Below are 22,503 nucleotides of genomic sequence, written 5' to 3'. Positions count from 1 at the left end.
TTTAGAGGTTTGCTATTCAGTGTCGAAGTCCTATTATTTTTTGTATCCGTGAGTATCCGATAAATAAGATAGGTACATAAGTGTGTTGTAACTTTTGCACTCTTACACACAACTTACTCTCTCTTTGCTACGTCACTTCTACTTATTCCGGATAATAGAGTTGAAACAAGATCTTATTTAGATTTTTGTGTTCTATTAACTCTAATTAATTTTACGATAGATTAAGACATAACTCAAACATCTTTTGAATACAAATGATCACTTACCATATTTTGAAAAACTTTACAAATGATCACTTGATTTATGTATTATTCAAGAAGTTTAAGATGTCCATTGATGTGAAATATAAATAATAGTTGAAACCATCTCTCATATTCCATGGTCTTTTCCATCCAAACATCATGTAAATACGACATAATTATTGTTTATCAACATAAAAATTTCATGGTCTTTTCCATCCAAACATCATGTAAATATGACATAATTATTGTTTATCAACATAAAAATTCCATTCAAGTAATGAGTTACATCTTAATAGTGCTCAAATGATTATTTTGAGACTTTAATTTTGTAATGGGTTAAACATTTTTATGGTAGGATAAAAACAAATCTTGAAGCTGTGAGTTTTGACAAATCATTTTCTATATTGATGACATATTTGGTAATTGTTAATATAGTAAGATTTTGCTAATTTTGCAAGTTATTCAAAACTTTTGCAAAATATGATCTTTGACCACTCGGAAAAAAACAAGTTTGTGAATTCGGAAGTCCAAATTTGATATTTTATTGGATACCTTAAACTATCGAAACCAAATCATCAACCTTTTCTATACAACTCATCCAGTAAAGTATCACTATTTATTTCAGTTTGCAGAGAATATACATTTAGATCTGAAAAACATATCGTGTCGAGTTGAAATATTAAAAATGTTAATAAATCTTAAACGTAACTCGACCGTATAATCATCGTGTAGCATCGTATCAACCCGTTATTTTTGTTTGAGTTATTATGAGGTTAACGAGTTAGAGTTTACACACTATAAATATACTGTGTCATATCGGAGTGAAATAATTATCAGTTTGAAAATGCATGAGCTAGGGTTAGCAGGATAGAGTTATTTTCATATTACAAAGTAAATTCGACCAAAGGTTTTCTTGTATATCGTGCTTTGATTTTGAATATATATTTGAAATCTCGATTCTAACCTTGGGTTGAAATCTCTTTACACATGCTTATTAATTTGGAGTTGGTATTGGGTTATTACGAGGTTAACGAGTTATTTTTGTTTGAGTTATTATGAGGTTAACGAGTTAGAGTTTACACACTATAAATATATTGTATCATATCGGAATGAAATAATTATCAGTTTGAAAATGCATGAGCTAGGGTTAGCAGGATGGAGTTATTTTCATATTACAAAGTAAATTCGACCAAAGGTTTTCTTGTATATCATGCTTTGATTTTGAATATTGGGTTGAAATCTCGATTCTAACCTTGGGTTGAAATCTCTTTACACATGCTTATTAATTTGGAGTTGGTATTGGGTTATCTTTGTGGTGTCAGATACAATGGCTCCAAATTGCACCTCACACTTTGACATACCATAATAATCGTACCGCTTAAGCTTTGCCCCCTCATCGCAAGTAAACCCCCTTTTTCTTCCCATTATTCGCCGGCGTTTTCACCTCTTTTCAACTTGATCGTTCCATCAACACCTATCCAAATCATCGAAACCCTCAAATCTACCCATCGATTTTTGATTACAAGGGTTTATCAATCGAATTTTGTACGCTTACACCCGCCGTTTGTTGAAGTGCGATGGAAGTGGAGGATTGCATGAGCAGCGGCGGAGAAGAAGATTACTATTGCTCCGATCGTGACTCCCTCGACGATGCGCTCGAGAACGAAGACTCTGATTCTCAGTGGGCTCCTCCTAAAGGTTCATCATCCAAGGTATTTAATGTTTTAAATTTTTTATTTTTTGTGTATGTAGTTTTGTCGCGAAGATACATTAGGTTTCTATTGTGTCTAGGTTTCAATTAAGCTGCAACGAGGCTATTTAATCAGTGTGGCTGCGGTGCTGTTGAATTGTGATGGAAGTTGTGTTTGTCCTTTTGGTGCTATTGTATATCTCTCTCTGTTTCAATGTTTTGGTCACAAATTAGGGAAGACGTGTTATCTTGATCAAAGTACTCAATTTCCTTCTGTTGGTCACAATTTTGGCTTCATGGTTACTGTTAACTTAGAACCCTGCGCCCTGAAACTGTATTTGTTTGTTCATCGTAAATATTCTTCAAAATCCAAATCTTAGTTTCTTATGTTGTCAACACCAACATCAATATATCTCAAGATCCCAACAATGGGGTAAGGGCGATGTAGATGTAGGCAGCCATGCTTCCACCTCATGTAGAGTATCTGTTTTCACAGATGACCTCCTGCATAAGAAAAATGCAAACTTGCGAAGGTAGAAACAAGCGGAGAGTAAGAAAGTGCAAGCACTAAACATATGCATGAAACTAAAGCCAATACGAGCAAAAGAGCTCAAAACTGCTACAAGTAGGGAAGAGGGAAAAAGGAAAGCAGATAAAGAAGTAGGAAGTAAATAATGGACGAAAGGTATATTTATGTAAGTAAGCTGAACAAGAACCTAGGATACTATTCTACCCTGATTCTAAGCCTCCACACACCACCACAATCACAATCCTCCTTCCCAAAATTTATCGTTGATTGACGCCACTTGTACACATTGAAATTCTATCCTACAACATTCTACCGGATGTCCACTGTAACATTCTCATTTCACAACTTCCATCTTCCATCTTTTTCTCATACTCCTTCTCATTGGCCAACATTCAGATTCATATAGTATGCATGGGCTAACTGCTACCTTGTAGAATTTTCTTTTTAGTTTCAGTGGGACCTTTTTGTTGGAAAAAGTACCTGTGGCCTCCCTCTGCTTTAACCAATTGCTTTATGCGATGAGTAACTCCATGTTGGTCTCTATCCCGATTGACCTAACTTTCTTGAATAAAGATTGGAAATAGCTACCCCATTTCCTCCTAAATTCTTAATATATTCATCTTTCACTAGAATTCATCCAATGTTATCTTCAATAGATAAGCTTGAAGATTTCATTCTCCCATTCATTTGTGTCCAATCTCCTATGTATATGCTCGTACGCCATGACCTTAGCTTTAGCTGCTGCTTTCTTCCCTTCTCCTTTTGCCTCCATGTATCATTCTTTATGTTGTCTTGGGCATAAACAGTTCATAGTAATTCTATATGTGAAGCACTGAAGCTTAGAAATCCTAGTTCTATAGTAGTTGTTTTCCATAAACACATTGTTTTGATTTCTTCTAATGCATCACGTCATTCACCCTTTTCAATCATGTTTATTAAACTAACATAATTTCAAGGTCTGTATCTCAACACATTATGGGCCTGTTGTTAGATTGACATATAGCCCATATGACACTGTTATCTGAAAGATTAAAGAAAAATAATCTGGTGGCTCTGCTACTCCTTTATGTGTTCTTCATGGAAATTTATAATCGGTTGATTGTTTCTGGTTGTTAGATAACATCATTATTACTATTTAGCTTTTGAATCATTTGTTGCATCGTTTTCAGGTCATCACAAAAGAGTCTCTTTTGGCTGCACAGGTATAACTTTAGAAGCCTAGTTCTACTTAATACTTATAACCCAACTGCCTATCCTACAACCTATAGTGACGACTAATGAATGATGATATGTTACTTATGTTATTTGTTTAGAGGGAAGATTTGCGCAGAGTTATGGAGTTACTTTCTTTAAGGGAGCACCATGCACGTACACTACTTATACATTATCGTTGGGATGTTGAGAAGATATTTGCAGTGCTTGTAGAGAAGGGAAAAGATCGTTTATTTAAAGAGGCTGGCTTACCTATGCTTCACTCTCATGACCTTGATCCTTCAGTGTCTACTTGTACAACAATGTGTGATATATGCATGGAGGACTTGCCATCTAGTGAGCAGACAAAAATGGATTGTGGCCACTGCTTTTGTAACAATTGTAAGATATCTTTAAGTAACCATTTGGATTTTTGATAGTTTTTGGTATTACATATTATTTGCAGCTGACCTAAGTCACTTTTTTTTTCTAGGTTGGACAGAGCATTTCATTGTAAAAATAAACGAGGGACAGAGTAAACGTATCCGATGCATGGCCCACAAATGCTATGCAATATGTGACGAATCCATAATCCGGAATCTAGTTGGCAAAAGGCATCCGGATTTGGTAGAAAAATTCGATCGGTTTCTTCTCGAGTCATATATCGAGGACAATAAGATGGTGAAATGGTGTCCAAGCACTCCTCATTGTGGGAATGCAATCCGTGTTGAAGAAGATGAGTTTTGTGAAGTGGAATGTTCATGTGGGAATCAATTCTGTTTCAGTTGCTTATGTGAAGCCCATTCCCCTTGCTCATGTGCAATGTGGGCACTCTGGACTAAAAAATGTAAAGACGAATCAGAAACAGTTAATTGGATTACAGTTCATACAAAACCGTGTCCAAAGTGTCACAAACCAGTTGAGAAAAACGGTGGCTGCAATTTAGTTAGCTGCATCTGTGGACAAGCCTTTTGGTAAGACAATGTACAATATGTTACATTTGATAAATTTTTGTTGATAAAATTTTGTTACATTTGGCAACTAGTTGGCTATGTGGTGGTGCAACGGGGCGCGATCACACGTGGTCAAACATCACGGGTCACAGCTGCGGTCGATACAAAGAAGACCGCGAAAAGAAATCAGAACGTGCAAAACGAGACCTCTACCGGTACATGCATTACCACAACCGCTACAAAGCGCACACGGATTCATTCAAACAAGAATCAAGGCTCAAAGAAACCATAAAGGAAAAAGTAAGAATCTTGGAGGAGAAGGATTCACGCCTACGGGACTTCAGTTGGGTTACAAACGGACTTTATCGGTTGTTCAGATCAAGGCGAGCGCTTTCCTATTCGTACCCTTTTGCTTTTTACATGTTTGGTGAAGAGCTTTTCAAAGATGAAATGACGAAAGAGGACATGGAGATTAAACAGCATCTGTTTGAGGATCAACAACAGCAACTTGAAACCAATGTTGAGAAGCTGTCAAAGTTTATTGAGGAACCGTTTGATCAGTACCCCGAGGATCGGATCATGGAGATACGGATGCAAGTTATTAATCTCTCCGTCATCACCGACACCTTATGCAAGAAAATGTAAGTCTATATAACTATAAGAAAGAAACAACAAGTTTTGTATTGATATTTGATATACATATATATATATATATATATATATATATATATATATATATATATATATATATATATTTTTTTTTTTATAGGTATGAATGTATAGAGACGGATTTATTGGGCTCCCTACAATTCGGGATCCATAACATCGCTCCATACTACTCGAAAGGAATCGAAAAGGCTACGGAACTTTCCATCGCTTTCCATGCAAACTCATGCAACAATGACAAGCGTCAAAAGCTCCATGACCCCACCACAACCAATGGTAAACCAACACAAAGTAAAAATGCATGCATTCTTGGAAGAGGAGGAGGAGGGTATTTACGTCTTTTTTTTTTGTATTTGCAGGTGGGACATCTGAGGAATCTGACCGGCCTTCGGGGTCGGGCAGCTCAGAGGAAAGTGGTTTTTCTGCTCAAAAGAGGGCTAGAAAAGACATTCATGGTCATGGTATGTTTGACCTGAATTTACCTGCTGATGTTTGAGGTGGTGAAAACGGAAGAGGAGAGTTGCTCGTTAATCTAGATTATATAACAAGTGTATAGCTCTGACTCTAGGGGCGACTCTGTTTTGTGAATTCATCTTATTATTTCTCCAATCTTTTCATATAACTAGTTTTTATATAATATAAAGGAGAAAAACCTATCAACTTTTTGGGTTATTATCTATGTCAGATCTTTTCATTCACGTTGTTATGTATACTGGACTTGTTGCTCTATGTTAAACCAGTTTCCAAGGGGTTTATTAATAAAATCGTGTGTGTCCGTGTGAACTTTGGGTTAATTTTATAAACGAAATCACAAAAATAATAAAAATGTACATTGGGGGCTAGGTTGCATGGTATCATGAATCTTACATGTAACCCATTTGGTTTCATGCATGGGAGGTGGACCACTAAAGTGATCAACATACTTAGACGTTTGATGGATAAAGATAAAGAAAGAAATAAGGGATCTCGATATGGTGTTTATTGACCTAAAGAGGCTTATAAAAATGTTCCACGAGAGGCGATTTGGAGGACCTTGGAAGTACCCATGAGGTATGTTATGGCTACTTGTGATGTATCATCAGTCTACGACATGTTTTTAGACTCCAATTAGAGACATACACTTTTCTTGTTGAAATCGGGTTATATCAGGGTTCAACTCCCAACCCATATATCTCTGCCTTGATCTTGAATGAGATGTCTAGCGAGATCCAAAGGAACGTGCCTTGGTCGCTTTGTGTATGCCTTTTTCTTTATGTTGAATGCTCACTTATTTACGCATATGGAGGTTGTCATTGCAAAATAAAGAGCTATGAATCAACATTGTTAAACCACCAATTTACCTATTTATTTAATTAAAAATATGTAAAGCATGTGGTATTTCTTTCTCATATACGGTGAAAATTCCCCCACAACCTTTATCCCTTCTACCACTCAAATGAAAAACAATAGCACAATATTTTGTGGTTAACACGATCACAGTGATCAGCTAAGTCCATGGACGAACACCAAAGAGAGGTTTTATTGATTGACTAGTGAATTAGAGTTCTATTATCTTATTTTAAGCTAGGTTATACAATTCAAATGATCTATTATATGAGAAAATGATCTAAAATCTATTAATATGGTTAAACCTAGAAACTCTGATGAAAAATTGGCCAATGATCCAAAAAAAACAAAGACCGGACCGAAAAAGGATCGGACCATTCCTAGTCTCAAAAGACTTCAACGTTTCGAAACCGACTTGAGATTGATCCGTAATCACCATTTAAGAGGAAAATATACATAAAGGAGACTATTTTCTATGTAAATTTTCCTCTGATTACGAATCAACCTCGGGTTGGTCTCGAAACGTTGCAGTATTTTGAGACTGGGAATGATCCGGTCCTTTTTGGTCCAATCTTAGTTTTTTTTGGATCATGAGCCAATTTTTCATCAGAGTTTCTAGGTTTAACCATATTAATAGATTTTAGATCATTTTCTCATATAATAGATCTCTTGAATTGTGTAACCTAGCTTAAAATAAGATAATAGAATTGTAATTCAATAGTCAATCAATAAAACCTCTTTTTAGTGTTCGTCTATGGACTTAGCCGATCATTATGATCGTGTTGACCACAAAATATTGTGCTATTGTTTTTCATTTGTCTCTGTCTAACGTTATATACATTTATGCATTGTTATACTTTTATCGGTTAGAGAATAATAAAATTGATCATAGTTTGCAAATTTTTATGCAGTTTTGAAGATTTTCTTTTTGAAAAATCAAATATTCTCCTATATATATTTTTTTCCTAATTATTAGATCAAAACAAGAGTCAAATCAAGAAAAGAGATTAAAGAGAGAGAACTAATGATATCCATATGTCATAACCTTATATGAATAAAAGAATAAATAGGAAAAAAAAATATAAAAATATATTCAATTGTCTTCCAATTATTAACACCAACTATTTAATAATGATTTAATCAAAGCCTTAAATAGTATTGACTTCACACAATAATAACATATTGTATGCAATAATAATAATAATAATAATAATAATAATAATAATAATAATAATAATAAATCTAGCATTTTTCGTCGGATATGAAATATCAAATATCTAATTACTAATTACAACTATTTAATAACAATCTTTAGTTATTAATCAAAGTTTTAAATAACATTGAATTCACATATAGTAACATATTTTATAAATAATTTTCTAACAGACTGAAACTTGAAACAGGGTGTTAATATAACTACAAAAACTACATTACTAAATATGCTTAGTTTGAATATTTTTTATTATCATATGTATCATGTCATTTTCAAATATTTAAAAGCTATTTTTTTTTCTATATAAACATATACTTAGGTGGCATAAATGCAACCAGAAGGTATCTAAAGCCACATTTCAACCATAAATCCTTATACAAAACACGCCAAAAAATAAAAATTAAATAATTAAAAAAAATTGAGATACACGAAAATTATAGAGAATATGGATCACGGGTTATAGCCTCGTAGGATCAGTTTCTCACCTTCAAATACACACACTATTTTCACACACACACAATTCCTTCCACTTCTCCAATGGCGTCTCTTCAACTAACTCCTCTGTCCACTTGCACCGATCTCTCTCTTCCTGTCATCAGAGTTTTCCGATGCCGGAAGACTCTCTCCGTCCGGTGCTCTGCTGGAGAACCTTCTTCTTCCTCATCTCCATCGATTTCCGTTGGTTCCGATTTCGACGCCAAGGTTTTCCGGCATAATTTGACCAGAAGCGAGAACTACAACCGGAAAGGATTCGGACACAAGAAGGAGACGCTTGAGCTCATGAGTCAAGAGTATACCAGTAATAATCTTATCCGTTTAGCTTGTTTCAACTAGTTCTTTTTCCTGAATTTGAGATATTGAGCATTGAGAATTTATAAATTTGATGCGGCTTCTGATGTTGTTCAAATTTACTTATCTCATGGGCTAATTTGTCTACGACTGGAAAACTGATTGAGATCATTTTCTGGTCTAACGGAGTTTCCAACACCGATGCTTATGTTAAATAATCGTTTCAACACGGTGTAAGCTGTCTTATAGCCTAAAATTCTAATGATTGATATGTATTTTGTTTAAATTGAATTTTATAGGTGACATAATAAAGACTTTGAAGGAGAATAACTATGAATATACATGGGGAAATGTTACTGTAAAGCTTGCAGAAGCTTATGGCTTTTGCTGGGGTGTTGAGCGTGCTGTCCAGATTGCTTATGAAGCCAGGAAACAATTCCCTGATGAGAAGATTTGGATCACTAACGAAATTATTCACAACCCGACTGTTAATAAGGTACTAGCTTAGTTTCTTTGGCTTACAGTTTTCTGGTGATTTTCCTCCAATAATAAACATTTTTAAGGGGTCTTTTATTAGTTCTGTTTTCAGTTGATCATAGCGCTGTCATTTTAATAGATTTCTGTTGATTCCTAAGTGAAAGTATTCTCTATTATTCCTACTTCCCTCATATGCATGTATCTTGTAAAACTTTACATTTTTTCAACAGATGATGATTAAAGTTTTGAACTTTTGTAATGGTAGAGGCTAGAAGAGATGGAAGTTAAAGATATCCCAATTGAGGAAGGAGAAAAACAATTTGATGTGGTTGATAAGGGTGATGTTGTAATTCTGCCTGCTTTTGGAGCTGCAGTAGACGAAATGTTGACTTTGAGTAACAAACAAGTACAAATAGTTGACACAACATGCCCTTGGGTGTCTAAGGTGTGGAATACTGTAGAAAAGCACAAGAAGGGGGATTATACTTCAATCATTCATGGTAAGTATACCCATGAAGAGACAGTGGCAACAGCCTCTTTTGCAGGAAAGTATATCATTGTGAAGAACATGGATGAGGTATGCTTAATGTGGTATTCTTCTTCTCAAGTGCAAAACACTTTTCCACATTGATATTAATTATATTAAATAATAGTTTATTACTTGATCCAGGCAACATATGTGTGTGATTACATTCTTGGTGGTGAACTTAATGGATCTAGCTCAACCAAAGAAGCTTTTCTGGAGGTGATTTGTTTATCATTGCATCTAACTTCATTGAACTTTAAAAAATCTACCCAATTATAGCAATGTCTAAAAGTACAATGTCTTAATAATAAAAAGATTAAAAGTACAATGTGTTGTGTTGCACTTTGTATGCTTGCAGAAATTTAAATTTGCAGTTTCCAAAGGTTTTGATCCAGATAAAGATCTTGTGAAAGCTGGTGTGGCAAACCAAACCACAATGTTGAAAGGAGAAACAGAGGAGATAGGTCAGTTTTTTTTTTGTTGTTTCAAATAATTCCTCATGTTACTTTTTATATATAAGTTATATATCATTAAAATACTTGGTTTCTTTTTCCTTTTATTTTCAGGAAGATTAGTAGAGAGGACAATGATGCAGAAGTTTGGAGTAGAAAATATCAACAGCCACTTCATAAGCTTCAACACTATCTGTGATGCAACTCAGGTAAGATCCTTGTGTCTCTCTTATTATTATTATTCCATATCAATGGAATGAATGATTCCATGACAAATTTAATTGTAAATGTAGGAGAGACAAGATGCTATGTATAAATTGGTGGATGAGAAGTTAGATCTTATGTTAGTGGTTGGTGGGTGGAACTCAAGCAACACCTCACACCTACAAGAGATTGCAGAGGAACGTGGCATTCCATCTTATTGGATTGATAGTGAACAAAGAGTGGGTCCCGGGAACCACATAGCTTACAAGTTAATGGTAACCATAACATCACTTTATTAGTATTACTTTATTTATGCAAGTGTGTATATGTCTTAACAACTTATCTGATTGCAATTTGCAACAGCATGGTGAATTGGTTGAAAAAGAGAACTGGCTACCAAAAGGTCATGTCACAATTGGTGTCACATCTGGTGCATCTACCCCTGACAAGGTAATAAACTAAAACACTGAGGGGCTGCTTTTTCATTTTTGTAAAAGTGTGAGGGTCTAATTGAAATTTATATTGTATATTTGTATGTGCAGGTAGTGGAGGATGTGCTGCTTAGGGTATTTGAGATCAAACGCCAAGAAGTACTACAACTGGCATAGATATAGATTAGGCATATGTTATGTATACATATGAATGTTTATGTGATGTATGTGTGTCTATAATACAAAACCATGGGTTGGTATTTATCTACACATGTTATAAAATCTCACCACTTCGATCACTTTAAGACTGTGTTTGTTATATGAGACTTGATTATAATCGGACAACCTTCTTAGTTCTTAGGGCTATGTTCGTGTGGAGGGCGTTCATGTCTTTTACATATATCCGAGATCAAGATATATTTAATAAATAGAGGGGTGCATGGATCCCACTTAAAATTGGGCCCCACCATATAATTTAGTCATTTTTTTTTTATAAGAGTATGTAGTTGGTACCACTTAACTATTTTTAGCACCTATTTTGAAAAAAAAAAAAAAAAAAAAAAAATTGAAAATTTAGATTTTGTATTTTATTTTATTTTATCCTTATGGACCCCCTGTTGGTTTTGGTTTTGGATCGGCTAGACGATGGCTGTATTTCTACAAGTCTAATAAAAATCTCTTTCTAGTTTGTACATTATTTAATTGGTTGATATGCTTATATTAAATACTTGTTTCTTTTTTCACCGCATCTTTATTGTGTGTTTTTTGATTCTTAACCCTAACAAAGAAATCATCAAAATCTATCTATTATAATATCACGATGACAAAAGGCTAATAAGTTGGTTTGAAACTCAATCCCAAACACCCATTTTAAGTCTAACACAAATGATTCAATCAAGCCCGAAATAAAAAAACTACAACAAATAGCACTGGATCGCATTTAAAAAAAAAAAAATAAAAAAAAAATAAAAAATAGAAAACGATAACCGGAATTTGATAACAAACAAGCCTAAAGTTTGGAGAACTTCTGGATTGATCGAGCAAATAATATATTGCAAGACGTAAGAACATCACAATTCACAAGGCAATGAATAAATAAAAAAGCTAAAAGTTAAACCCAAAGCAATCCGCATAAAAAAAGTTTAAATTTCATAATAAAAATGCAGATGCGGTGAAGGTGGATCGAACACCTGACCTTCAGATCTTCAGTCTGACGCTCTCCCAACTGAGCTATCCCCGCTTTTATGTTTATGACAGATGAATCAAATATTTTCTTATGCAAACCAAATCTGATATAAATAAATATTAAAACAAAAATAAGAAAGAAAAAAAAAGTATAAATGAGAGTTTAGCATTTTCTGTTGTCATTCGAAAGTTTTATAAGGATTTTAGCTCCTAACTATTGAAAATGACATTTTTGCCCTTGGTTCCTTTTTATCATTTTTCTTGACTGACTATCTTTTATCCATTAATGGAGCGGTCATATAGCTTCGACCTTGATCTACTTATATATCAATTAAAGTGACGGTTAATCAGAATCAGATGAATGATTACTGAATTCTATTTTTAGGTTGGATGGAAAATAAAAGAGTGGTTGTTTTTAGTTTATGTTCTATGTTTGATCATTACACCTATATTATTGATGCCATATATAATGTTCAATAAACTGTTTGTTTTGATTCTAAAGTAACATTCCCTCAAAGAATGAACTCAGAGTTCTTCTCATAACATTCATTGCTAGTAGCTTTGTACTTTTATGCTTCGTGTTTTTATTCCAAGTAACAACAAATCCATTTATGCCGAGGCAGATTGGTCCTAGATGCCATTCCAAACCTTGTCAAATGGTTGCTTTCATTGTTTAATGTTTTATTATATTAAATAAAACGTAGTTAAAGATTATCTTTTGAACTGTGGGATTGGTTAGTATAAGAAAGGCCCTGTAAATGGTATGGTGCGTTTGGCTTAGCCTTTTATATATTGGGCTTTTAATTAGTTTTTATTTAAGACTTAATTAACCCTAGTTATTTTTCGTATTTATGGTCTATTTACATTTCATTTAATTGCCCATTTTGGTCTAACTATATTGCTAGCAAAGAGGAAGAAAGAACTACATAAAAAGCTTTGTTACATGATCCTCATAATCTAACCTCACAACTTCGTCGTTATTATCTAACTTGAGCTTTTTCATGATCAATGGAATCACCTACATGCTGCTCGGGATCCACAATTGTTGGAATATGGTTGCCATTGAGTTTTCTGGCGTTCTTGTGGCTCAAGGTTGGTATTATGGGCTTCTGCATCATCATTGTTTTGAGATTGTGTAGCTTCTAATTCAGATTGGGGCCATGTCTAATTGAACTTGGGATCATGCTTAATTTGTGTGGTAGAAGTAGTTTTCTTCATTTGGGTTTCAGTTTTAACAAATTAATGCAAGTGAATCAAGTTTGTACACACAATATCTCTTACGCCACTGATTTTTCTAAGAGATACAGACTTCGATAACCACAACCAAGATCCCATGATAAAAAATAAATAAACAACCATAACCAGTTAAACCACAATTAGATAACAAACAGGCATAAATTTTTTAGATGTTAGGAGGACTTTGATCGAGCAAACAATATAGTGCAAGGAGATATGAAATAGGAAATCTGAGCTGTAATATAGATTCAAGCAAAAATAAAACAATTGATTTTTAATTTTCATGTAATGATAAAAAAATGCAGATGCGGTGAAGGTGGATCGAACACCTGACTTTCAGATCTTCAGTCTGACGCTCTCCCAACTGAGCTATCCCCGCTTTCATGTTATTATTAGATGAATAAGAAATTTATATAATGAAATCGGATCTGATATAAACAAGCAAAATATTAAACAAAAAGAGAGAAAATAAGTATAAATGAAAATTTTTCAGTTTGTGTTGTTTATTGGAAATTTTTACAAGTATTTTAGTTCCTAACAATGTAAAATCTCATTTTTGGCCTTAATTAGCTAATTTTTATATCATTTATTCAATAATAAACCGACATTAATTACTCAAGGTCCAAGCAATATATAAAATTTACTTAAGTTGAGCGTTATCCATAAGTTAATCTTTATCCCAATGATCTACGAAATGCATGCATGCTAAAAATTACAATAGATTTCTCTTTAGACATTGAGTTATTTACATTTATTTAATATCAAATTCATTGAAGAGGTCGTAAGACAAAAATGGTGGAGTTGAAGCAGTTAAGTATTCGAAAGGGTCATAGAGATATTAAAAGGTCCTCTTTACGCTCTTATGCCTCAATCATGATATGTATCCTTTTTAATCTTCAGCCAATCCTCTACATCCAAGCTAGATCCCTTTCCTACCATTTGTTTAGTAAACCTACAGCTAGCGTCCTTTTCCAGAAAGGTAGTTGCGTGAGTTGCTTCTAAATTTGACTCCTTCCTACAATCTCAAGAGAGCATTAATTTGGGGAATCTCTTGCTCCTAAATCAATAGAAAAGGAGTGAAGAAATTGTTGGAGTGTGTAGTTGGGTGAGTTGTTGAAATGAAATTAGAGAGTTAAAAAATATAGCAATATTATAGTTAATGACACAGTGAGATACCAAAATAAACAAACGGTAGATGTCATTGATAATATGGATAGTCTAAAGTTACGTTTGAGGTCTCCTAGGAAAAGGTCAATATTTCTCATGAGAATGTTGAGAAATGTGTTGTGGTTAAAAGAACCAGACTTATGATTTGAGGGCTTGGGTAAAAAATGTAACATGTAAATTGATCAAGTTCCTCTTCCTTTTTGTAAATGCAATTTATCTAGGAATTTGTCAACTTCTTGGGCAATATGCATGAATTACCAGATGACATGTTATTTTCATGCCAACCAAATTCATAAAAACAAAATTTCAACATTTTCTTCTTCTACGAAAAGAATTCCCCATCAGTAAAGTTAAGTAAAACGGATATAATACCCAAGTAAGTATACATCAATACATCATTCCATTCTTTTTTCCTTTTATATATAAAAAGTTAAAAAACACCTAATGCATCCTCCATGATTCACCACCTTTAAACTTTTTTTTTTCTTTTCTTTTTCCACCCAGCAATTCCTATCAACTCTGCAAAAAAACATCATCAAAATTAACAATCGACTCCATACATTAACATGCTTGATTTTTTTGACTTAATGTGGTAAGCTAAGCTATATACGGCTGTTTCTTTTCACTTCATGCAAAAAAAAAACCCATCAACAATAAGTCGTGAAAAAGAAGCTTTTCCATGTTAAAAGTTGAGTGATCATTAAACATATGAACGAAAAGAATTATAATAATTACCAGAGAATCAAGCATGCTTTATTACAGCTTCAATATCAGCTCCAACTTGAGCAACTTTCAAATCTTTTGATGCTTTTGCTGATGTGGCAACACTCTCAACATCAAAGTCCATTGCTATTTTCTTCACAGCACCCTCAACCATCTGTAATTACATTACAAATTAAACCACCACACACATATTTTAAAATCTCTTATTTATTTCATTCAAATTTAACACACCAGTGATCCAATAGCCACTAGTGCTCGGTATTTCGCATCAACTTCCAAAGTCTCCCCTTCTGCAATCTGTAGGAAAAAAAAACCAAACATTTTACAAATTTGCCCTTGTTAATTTTCTAATTTAAGTATTTAGAAAAAAGGTTTGTGTATGTTACCTCTAAAGCTGCTGAAAGAACATGAGATTGACCTTCTTCATCCTTCTTTTCAATCAATAGCACAGCATAACTGTAACGCTCAAAATAAGTGGATCATTTATTTTTCATAATTTTCAAAATATTAAAAAGAAAAACAAAAATATATCCAAATCCAAATGGCAAATTTACTTACTTGAGCACCAATGTAGAATAAGATATTTGGACATTCTTATTTGGAGATGAATAACAACTAGCGAATGCATCAAAAATCTACAATCTCACCAAAATGGAATTCAGTAGTGTTTTTCATTTTTAATATTAGGACAAAAAAAATGTATACCTCAACACGATGGTTTTGCAACCATAGATGGAAACTTGAGTTCTTAAAAAGATTTACTACAGCACGTATGCTGGTTAGAAGATTTGGGGGAAGAGGATTATTTGTAACCTTCTTGATTAAATCCATGAATATATCTGAAGAGTTAAAAAAAAAAAAAAAATCATATTCTAGAACCTTGTGTGTGTTTAGTGAGAAATTAGTACAGATAATTAGATACCATTTTCATCGCTAACACGTTTCAGAACAGATGATCCGTCTGGATGTAAAATGACCATCCTTAATATGTCAATAACTGCAATAATATTTGATGATTTTGTTATAGTATAAAAGTTGTAGAGATGGTTAATAATAATATAATATGCTTATGTTATATGTAATTTTTAAAGATGCTGACCTGGAAACATCATGGAAACTGGCCATGATTTGAGTAATTTTGACAATAAGCTGATGTCATCATTTGAAAATTTACTAATATGGTAATGTGATGTGTCCTTTAATGTTTTAGCTATGCCACTCAATCTTGATGTTTCCGACTCACTGAGTGATAAGCCCTGTTGGTCCTAAAATACAAATACAAAAATGGAAATAAAAGTTTGCAGCTGTGTAAAAATCTAACTGTATAATCTTTTCTTTCTATTTTGTGTATAGGAAAATGTTATGATACTTGTCACACAGACAGAGAGTGAAGAAAAAGCCAAGCCTCTAAAGATCCAACATGTAAAGATTTCATCTAATGAAAAGAAAAAAAAAAGATACAACTTACTGGGTCAGAGCCTAAAGCATTGTTGAATTCTGAAATCTTTTTAAGGATTCCATCAAATTGAGCAGCATCAAAAACAACCATTCCTTTCTGTAAAGAGTTATTGCCAATTGTCAGTTATTAAAAAAAAAACTAATTTATAAAATAAACAAACCTTAAAAAAGTTTTGAGATGGTTTATGAGGTGCGAGATTTAAATGGCTAAAGTTTGCATGTGTATTTCTTACATTTTATATGTAAAGTGGAGAGTTTGGTGGAACTTATACATACCATTAAGATTTTATTATTATAAAACCCTAACCTTGATGCCAAACACACACTAAAATTGGTGTTAGGGATTCAGCTTAATCTAGGCGCAAATGGTTGTCCTTTTAGAAATTAAAAGAAAAATGAAGGACTTACAGAGTTACTTCTAATCTTTACTTTAATTCATGAAAACAATGGATATTAGTTCCAAATTAGGTTTACTCGAAGATAAGAAAATGGTTTATCTTGCATATAATATAATGGATTAAGCATACCTTGGGAATGTGTTTGAAGGTTGGTTTGGTTGATACAGCTGTTCCAAATATTTGCAAATAAAATTGATCAGGAAAAACAACATCATCATATTATATAAAAAAATGAGCAAAATGAAACTCCTCTATTAGTATTAGACAGACAATCAGCAGAGAACATACCAGCAGACCTGGAAGGCTGCCCTGGCACATAAGCACTGGCTGAAAAATGAGATAATACATAACATATATAAGTTATAACCATTAATCAGAAATCCAAAATGGATAAATAATAAAACAACATAAGTATGTTATGTCATGTCATGTGATTATGATGATGGATATGTAGTACTTACAACCAGTGTAAGGATCACGGAATGATGAATCAAGAATGAAATCTTTTTGTCCTGAATTTTGCAATATAAACTCAACCACTTGTTGGCGATACGAAAGCGGAAGATTCTCTTTCAGAAGCCACTTATCAGCTGTGTCATATGCATTATCTGTAAACATCATCATATTCCCTTTTTCTTATCAGTAAAGTAATTTACAAAAATGGTGCTTCCTCATTTTTACTTCAAAATTGGAATATTTTTCATTTCTCGTCCTTTTTCAGAGTCCAACAATGAAGCTGATTAGGGTTGACTCCAAAAAAGTAACAAGCTTATATTCCAATTTTCCTAATTAAAACGGATCAAGGAAACAATTCCTAACTAACTAGCCCATAATAATAATTATCTAATAACTCTACATATATCCATCTTCATCCCAAGGACTTTTTGATTTCAAGGTTTTATATCAATTTTAGTCCCTATTTCAACATTTCATATCAATTTTCGTCATTTTTCAAGCTTCTAGGGGGACCAAAATCGACATGGAACCTTGAAAATTGAAAGCACACGGAACTTTTTTGTAAATTAATCTTTTTTCTTAATAATGATCAATTATGTTAGCAAATCATATCTTGATATAAAAAAAGAAAGTACCTGATCTGTTATATGGCAATTTGCGAATAGGTTCACCGTCTCCAATATCCACATCAAAGACTGATTTACATGTGTTTTTGGTATCAGTACAAAAGAATAAATAAATAAATAAATAAAAGCATAGGAAATAAAGTCAAAAGTCAAAAGGCTGACCATAATCATATTGTACTCCATCAAGCACTGGGCGCTTCATGCCATTGCCATCATCAGGCCCATCAATTACTTCCCCTATCTGAAATAGGCAAAAGAAAATGCTAATTAATGACAACAACATATCATCATACCTGATTGATGATTAGAATCAAATCATTTAGTGCATTAAACATCATTCAGAATAATACCTTATCCCATGTTTGATTCTGCCTATTCCATGCATATGCAACACCATTGTCACCCTCACGGACAACAATTGTCTGTCCATCTTTGCTACCTGATCATCACATTTTGAATTAAAAAAACTTTTTTCCCAAATCTTTTAAAGAAACATTGTTCCAAGATTATTGCATTTGCAAACAAATCTCAAAGATTTTATCGTTAAAAGAACGATATATATCTCAAAGATGAATCCAAAGAGTATTATTGCAGTTAATGAGACGAAGAAAATGATAAGCTAATCAAATAGAAAAAGACAACTTTGAATCCCCCAATAATTAATAACCCCAATTAAAACAGATGCTACAAATTGAATATCATAGAATACTCAAATAACAATAAAAAAATATATATAGTTTTATGTAGTGTGGCCCTAATATTGATGATACCTGGAACCTGCAAAGCTTCTAGACCAGGTAATTCCTCCAATTTCAACCCTCCAACTCGCTTCCTAACAAAAACAAAATCAAGATATGATTTATTATCAAAAGTTTAATGATGCTATCCATTAAATCTTACTGTATAATATTTCTGATACAAAGGGCAAAATTGGAAAGATACCTGCTGCCCTTGTAATGCGAAAGTAGAGAAGCATATCCCTCAAGTTCTTGGGTCTTAGCTATCAAATTTTTATGTGCAGTCCAAACACGTGCAACCCCATCCGAACATGCAGTCACAACATCACCATTTTCCAAGAATTTCACATCCCACACACAACCAGGATGCTCTATGCTTTGTACACAAACTCCATCTACAACCCAAAAACACATACTCTCAATAACTAAACTCCAAAATAGTTAAAATTCAATTATGGAAAGGACAAGATACACATATATTCATTACCTTTCCATATTCTTGCTGATCCATCTTCACTACCACTGACCACAAGCCCAGATTTATGAGCATCAACAGCATACACAATAGCAGTGTGACCAATCATCTCCAATAAAACCTCACCAGTCACTGCCCATAATCTTATGGTTCTGTTTATAAAACCAAGATGACACGTAAATTTAAAAAAAGAAAATCATAAAAATTCAGAATCTATTGTGTTTAAGAGAAATCTTACCCATCATGTGATGCGGAAAGTATGCCCAAATCAGGCATTATGGCTAAACCTCTCACCGTATCTGCAAATTAAATAACATTCATTTCCAAACAATAAATGCATCAGTATACCATCTTGTAGAATCAAAAAGTGATGTATGTATGTTGAGATCAAAAGTATTAAGATACATATATGCTTTCTGAAGAAGAGAGATCGGAAGTCAGAAGACAAACACATAAAGATTCTCAGTATCTTGAAAACATGTGGCAAGCAATTATTGGACTAAAGGTTAACCTACTTAACTGCTATGCCCATATACAAATACAAACAATTGTAATTCTCTCTTAGATAAATACGACGGACTGAGTGTTCAACTAATCTAGCGTGTGTAAATGTGTGATTTGTTCATCTTAATTCTAGTTAAACATCATTTTCATTTCTACCAGCTTTTACCTCAAGTAAAACAAGCCTATAGATGAGGCACAGCTGGATAAAGTATGATGAGATCACAATTCGCAAAGAAAGAAAAAAGAAAGATACATTGAAAGCACTTACCTTTCAATATAATACTTATCTATTTATGTACATATGCACTTAACGAATACAAAGATAGAAACATACCTGAGTGCCCAGAAAAGGTATGTGTACATTTGCTTCCCTTCCAAAGCTTTATAGTTGTGTCACTTGAACCTGGATAACACTTATATCAGAAAGATTCTTCCTTTACAACAAAATAAAATCAGAAAATGTGAAATAATGAACAAGATGTATTTCAACCTGTAATAAGCTCTCCAGAGGGTAATGTCCTGATTGATTGGATTGGTGCCTTGTGAGCTTCCCAAACCTCAACTTGATGTTCTCCCTTCCAACGTCTTAGTGTACTTTCATGAAGTAAAAAAGAATGAAAACCAACATCAAGCACTACGATAGGCAAAAATTCATTGGGAATATAGCAAAAATTCCAAAAACAAATAACTAACCAATCAACAGATGCAGATATAATGTCTGATCCATCCAAAGTGACTCCTGTCACTTGCATTTTGTGCCCTTTCAGTGTCTGAACTTTCTCGCCTGTTGCTAAATCCCATACCAAAACAAGGGTGTCCATTCCACCAGATATAAGGGCCCCTTCTGGAAACTGTTCATTAGGGGGAACCCAAGCTAGTGGTCCAACAAAACTAGTATGCCCAAGTAGTATCTTTGATGAAGTGTGGGAAGAATTGTTAGTCTGATCCAAAGACCATAACCTAATGGTTCGGTCTCTTGATGAAGTTGCTATTCCACCATTGTCGCATACGCATATACCACGGACCTAACAATTAAACAAACAATTCAAAATTTATCGCTAATTTCATAACCAAAGGAATCTAAATTACTAACTGCCGTATAGTAATCAGAATGTCAATCAGATGAATGCGATAGAGATAACAAAATCTACATAAAAATCAAAAAATAAACCTAGATCAACTACAAGATGGTTCAAATTCCAATTTCATTCTCCCAACCATCGCACGAACCCGATCATAAAGTAAAAAATTAAAATTGAACTCGTTAGCAACTTAATCTACTGGAAACCCCCGTATGTATGAATTACAATGAAGGATAGATAGAGGATACGTACGTCGTCTTCATGGCCTCGAAGCTGACAGCGTAATCGGTACTCAGAGAAGTCGATATCCATAGCGATATAAAAAAAACGAAGGTTTTAGAGAGCGAAAATGTAAAGAGAGTGGGGAAATGTATATAAGGTTTTGTGAAAGAGGAAGCAATTGGATTCAATTATCGTCTCCGGTGAATCGGCGTCTATGGCATCGCTTGTGCTCCAAGAAGGTTTCTTGAACGATATAAAACCTCTTTCATTTGGACTCTGCTGACTGGAAAAAGAAAAACTCATTACGTTATTACTTGTACATTAAACAATGGAAGTTGTACGTTGTTATGACTTTATCAACTTTAACTCTGGAAACAAGAAATAAAAACTAGAATTACAAAAATAGTCCCCCAATTAACAAAGAATTCGAAATTATAGCATTTAACAAAATTAAATTGTTCGTCATTTTCTTTTTATGAAAATAAATATCAATACTGTAAGTCTTGATCAGTTGCCTATTAGCTTTAATGATTGGTCTTTTATTGCTCGGTGGTGGGATTGTGACCTACCTTCCACCTGAATATAAGTTTGGTTTTTTTAACATGTAAATTTATCATATATTAAAGCTATATTAAATTGATTTTCTTAACATGTAAATTTATCATATACTAACTGGAAAACTAATTTTTTAACTTATAAATTAGATTATATCAAATAATTTTCTAAAAAACTAGCTATAAGTTATAATAAACTCAAAAAATAAGCTAGCTTATATGCATCAAACTGAAACTAATGTACAAAAAAATTGCTTTGAAATAGTGATCTTATCAACGTGTTGGATTTTTACGGAAGCATAAGAACACTAAATTATTTATATAAGTCCAACCAATGAAGGCTAAATCATTTATTGTTTCTTTTTTGGATAATTAATAGAAACAAAATATAAAATTAAGTGAGTTGGTAAGTTTGAAAATCCAACATTTGTTATTTTTATCTTGTAATAGGTTTTTTTCTCCAAACATCTTGCTAGTTAATAAAATTTGTGCCGGTCAAAACAAATGTTATTTTAAAATATATATATTTTTTAAACATGCACTATGGGTTAGATTATTGTGTGGACAAATAGACCAATGAAAATTTAGAAAATATAAATTTGGACCAATTGTTTAACTAAAATCTCCGTAATTATATTGTAATTAGTTAATTAATCGGTTTCTAAAAATAACTGTTATAAGGGTATTTTTCAGTTTTTTATGAGAAACCTATAAAAACAAAAATCATATTTGTAGGGATTCTTGCGAAAATAAAATGATGTATTTTTTTTTTTGAAATAATTTGAATGTATTCTAAAAGAGTACATTATAAACGAATATGTTTATGCTTGAAAAATAACAATATTCGTAAAAAGGTATTCCGACCGACATATTTTTATTCGATGAACTTCTTAACCATACAACAAATTATTGAACCATTTATTAAAAAATAGCAACAGATTACTAATTTATTATTAACACTATCCAAGAATCAAGGTCCAAAAATAAACAA

At 33.1% G+C, this 22,503-nt stretch overlaps 3 protein-coding genes and 2 non-coding genes across 6 annotated transcripts; 2 read left to right on the top strand and 3 right to left on the bottom strand.

Annotated features, from left to right (window-relative positions):
- The first annotated feature begins 1,546 nt into the window (after window positions 1-1,546).
- LOC145014683 (putative E3 ubiquitin-protein ligase ARI2) lies at window positions 1,547-5,969 on the top strand. 2 transcript variants are annotated; one of them, XM_078973115.1, is made up of 8 exons: window positions 1,547-1,954; window positions 2,034-2,126; window positions 3,631-3,663; window positions 3,775-4,054; window positions 4,146-4,626; window positions 4,698-5,246; window positions 5,375-5,547; window positions 5,631-5,969. In XM_078973115.1, exons 1-8 carry the CDS (start codon window positions 1,820-1,822, stop codon window positions 5,765-5,767), a joined length of 1,881 nt encoding a protein of 626 aa, XP_078829241.1. In that variant the 5' UTR covers window positions 1,547-1,819; the 3' UTR covers window positions 5,768-5,969. The 2 variants fall into 2 exon arrangements, with proteins under 2 accessions (XP_078829241.1, XP_078829242.1); XM_078973116.1 differs by lacking the exon at window positions 2,034-2,126.
- A 2,311-nt stretch (window positions 5,970-8,280) lies between these two features.
- Window positions 8,281-10,988, top strand: LOC145018715 (4-hydroxy-3-methylbut-2-enyl diphosphate reductase, chloroplastic-like). The gene is made up of 9 exons (XM_078976570.1): window positions 8,281-8,609; window positions 8,899-9,095; window positions 9,342-9,653; window positions 9,747-9,821; window positions 9,961-10,066; window positions 10,169-10,263; window positions 10,348-10,533; window positions 10,622-10,708; window positions 10,801-10,988. The coding sequence occupies exons 1-9, from the start codon at window positions 8,348-8,350 to the stop codon at window positions 10,864-10,866; spliced, it is 1,386 nt and encodes a 461-aa protein (XP_078832696.1). The 5' UTR covers window positions 8,281-8,347; the 3' UTR covers window positions 10,867-10,988.
- Window positions 10,989-11,856: 868 nt separating this feature from the next.
- On the bottom strand, window positions 11,857-11,929 carry TRNAF-GAA (transfer RNA phenylalanine (anticodon GAA)). The gene has a single exon. It is a non-coding gene; the product is annotated as a tRNA-Phe (tRNA).
- Window positions 11,930-13,416: 1,487 nt separating this feature from the next.
- On the bottom strand, window positions 13,417-13,489 carry TRNAF-GAA (transfer RNA phenylalanine (anticodon GAA)). The gene has a single exon. It is a non-coding gene; the product is annotated as a tRNA-Phe (tRNA).
- A 1,077-nt stretch (window positions 13,490-14,566) lies between these two features.
- On the bottom strand, window positions 14,567-21,204 carry LOC145015765 (transducin family protein / WD-40 repeat family protein). The gene is made up of 23 exons (XM_078974239.1): window positions 20,989-21,204; window positions 20,348-20,679; window positions 20,145-20,248; window positions 19,989-20,057; window positions 19,389-19,449; window positions 19,163-19,302; window positions 18,881-19,070; window positions 18,709-18,770; window positions 18,289-18,377; window positions 18,101-18,179; window positions 17,948-18,007; window positions 17,318-17,464; window positions 17,145-17,183; window positions 16,986-17,023; window positions 16,469-16,555; window positions 16,100-16,265; window positions 15,923-15,997; window positions 15,706-15,839; window positions 15,559-15,635; window positions 15,387-15,456; window positions 15,232-15,297; window positions 15,013-15,154; window positions 14,567-14,796 (listed from the first exon to the last, which is right to left on the bottom strand). Exons 1-22 carry the CDS (start codon window positions 21,046-21,048, stop codon window positions 15,020-15,022), a joined length of 2,280 nt encoding a protein of 759 aa, XP_078830365.1. The 5' UTR covers window positions 21,049-21,204; the 3' UTR covers window positions 14,567-14,796; window positions 15,013-15,019.
- Between the last annotated feature and the right edge of the window lie 1,299 nt (window positions 21,205-22,503).

Source organism: Lactuca saligna, chromosome 9 (genome assembly GCF_052625555.1).
Source record: "Lactuca saligna cultivar CGN05327 chromosome 9, ASM5262555v1, whole genome shotgun sequence".
Lineage (NCBI taxonomy): Eukaryota > Viridiplantae > Streptophyta > Magnoliopsida > Asterales > Asteraceae > Lactuca > Lactuca saligna.
The sequence above is the reverse complement of the archived record's forward strand: the minus strand, read 5'-3'. Positions and strand labels throughout refer to the sequence as shown.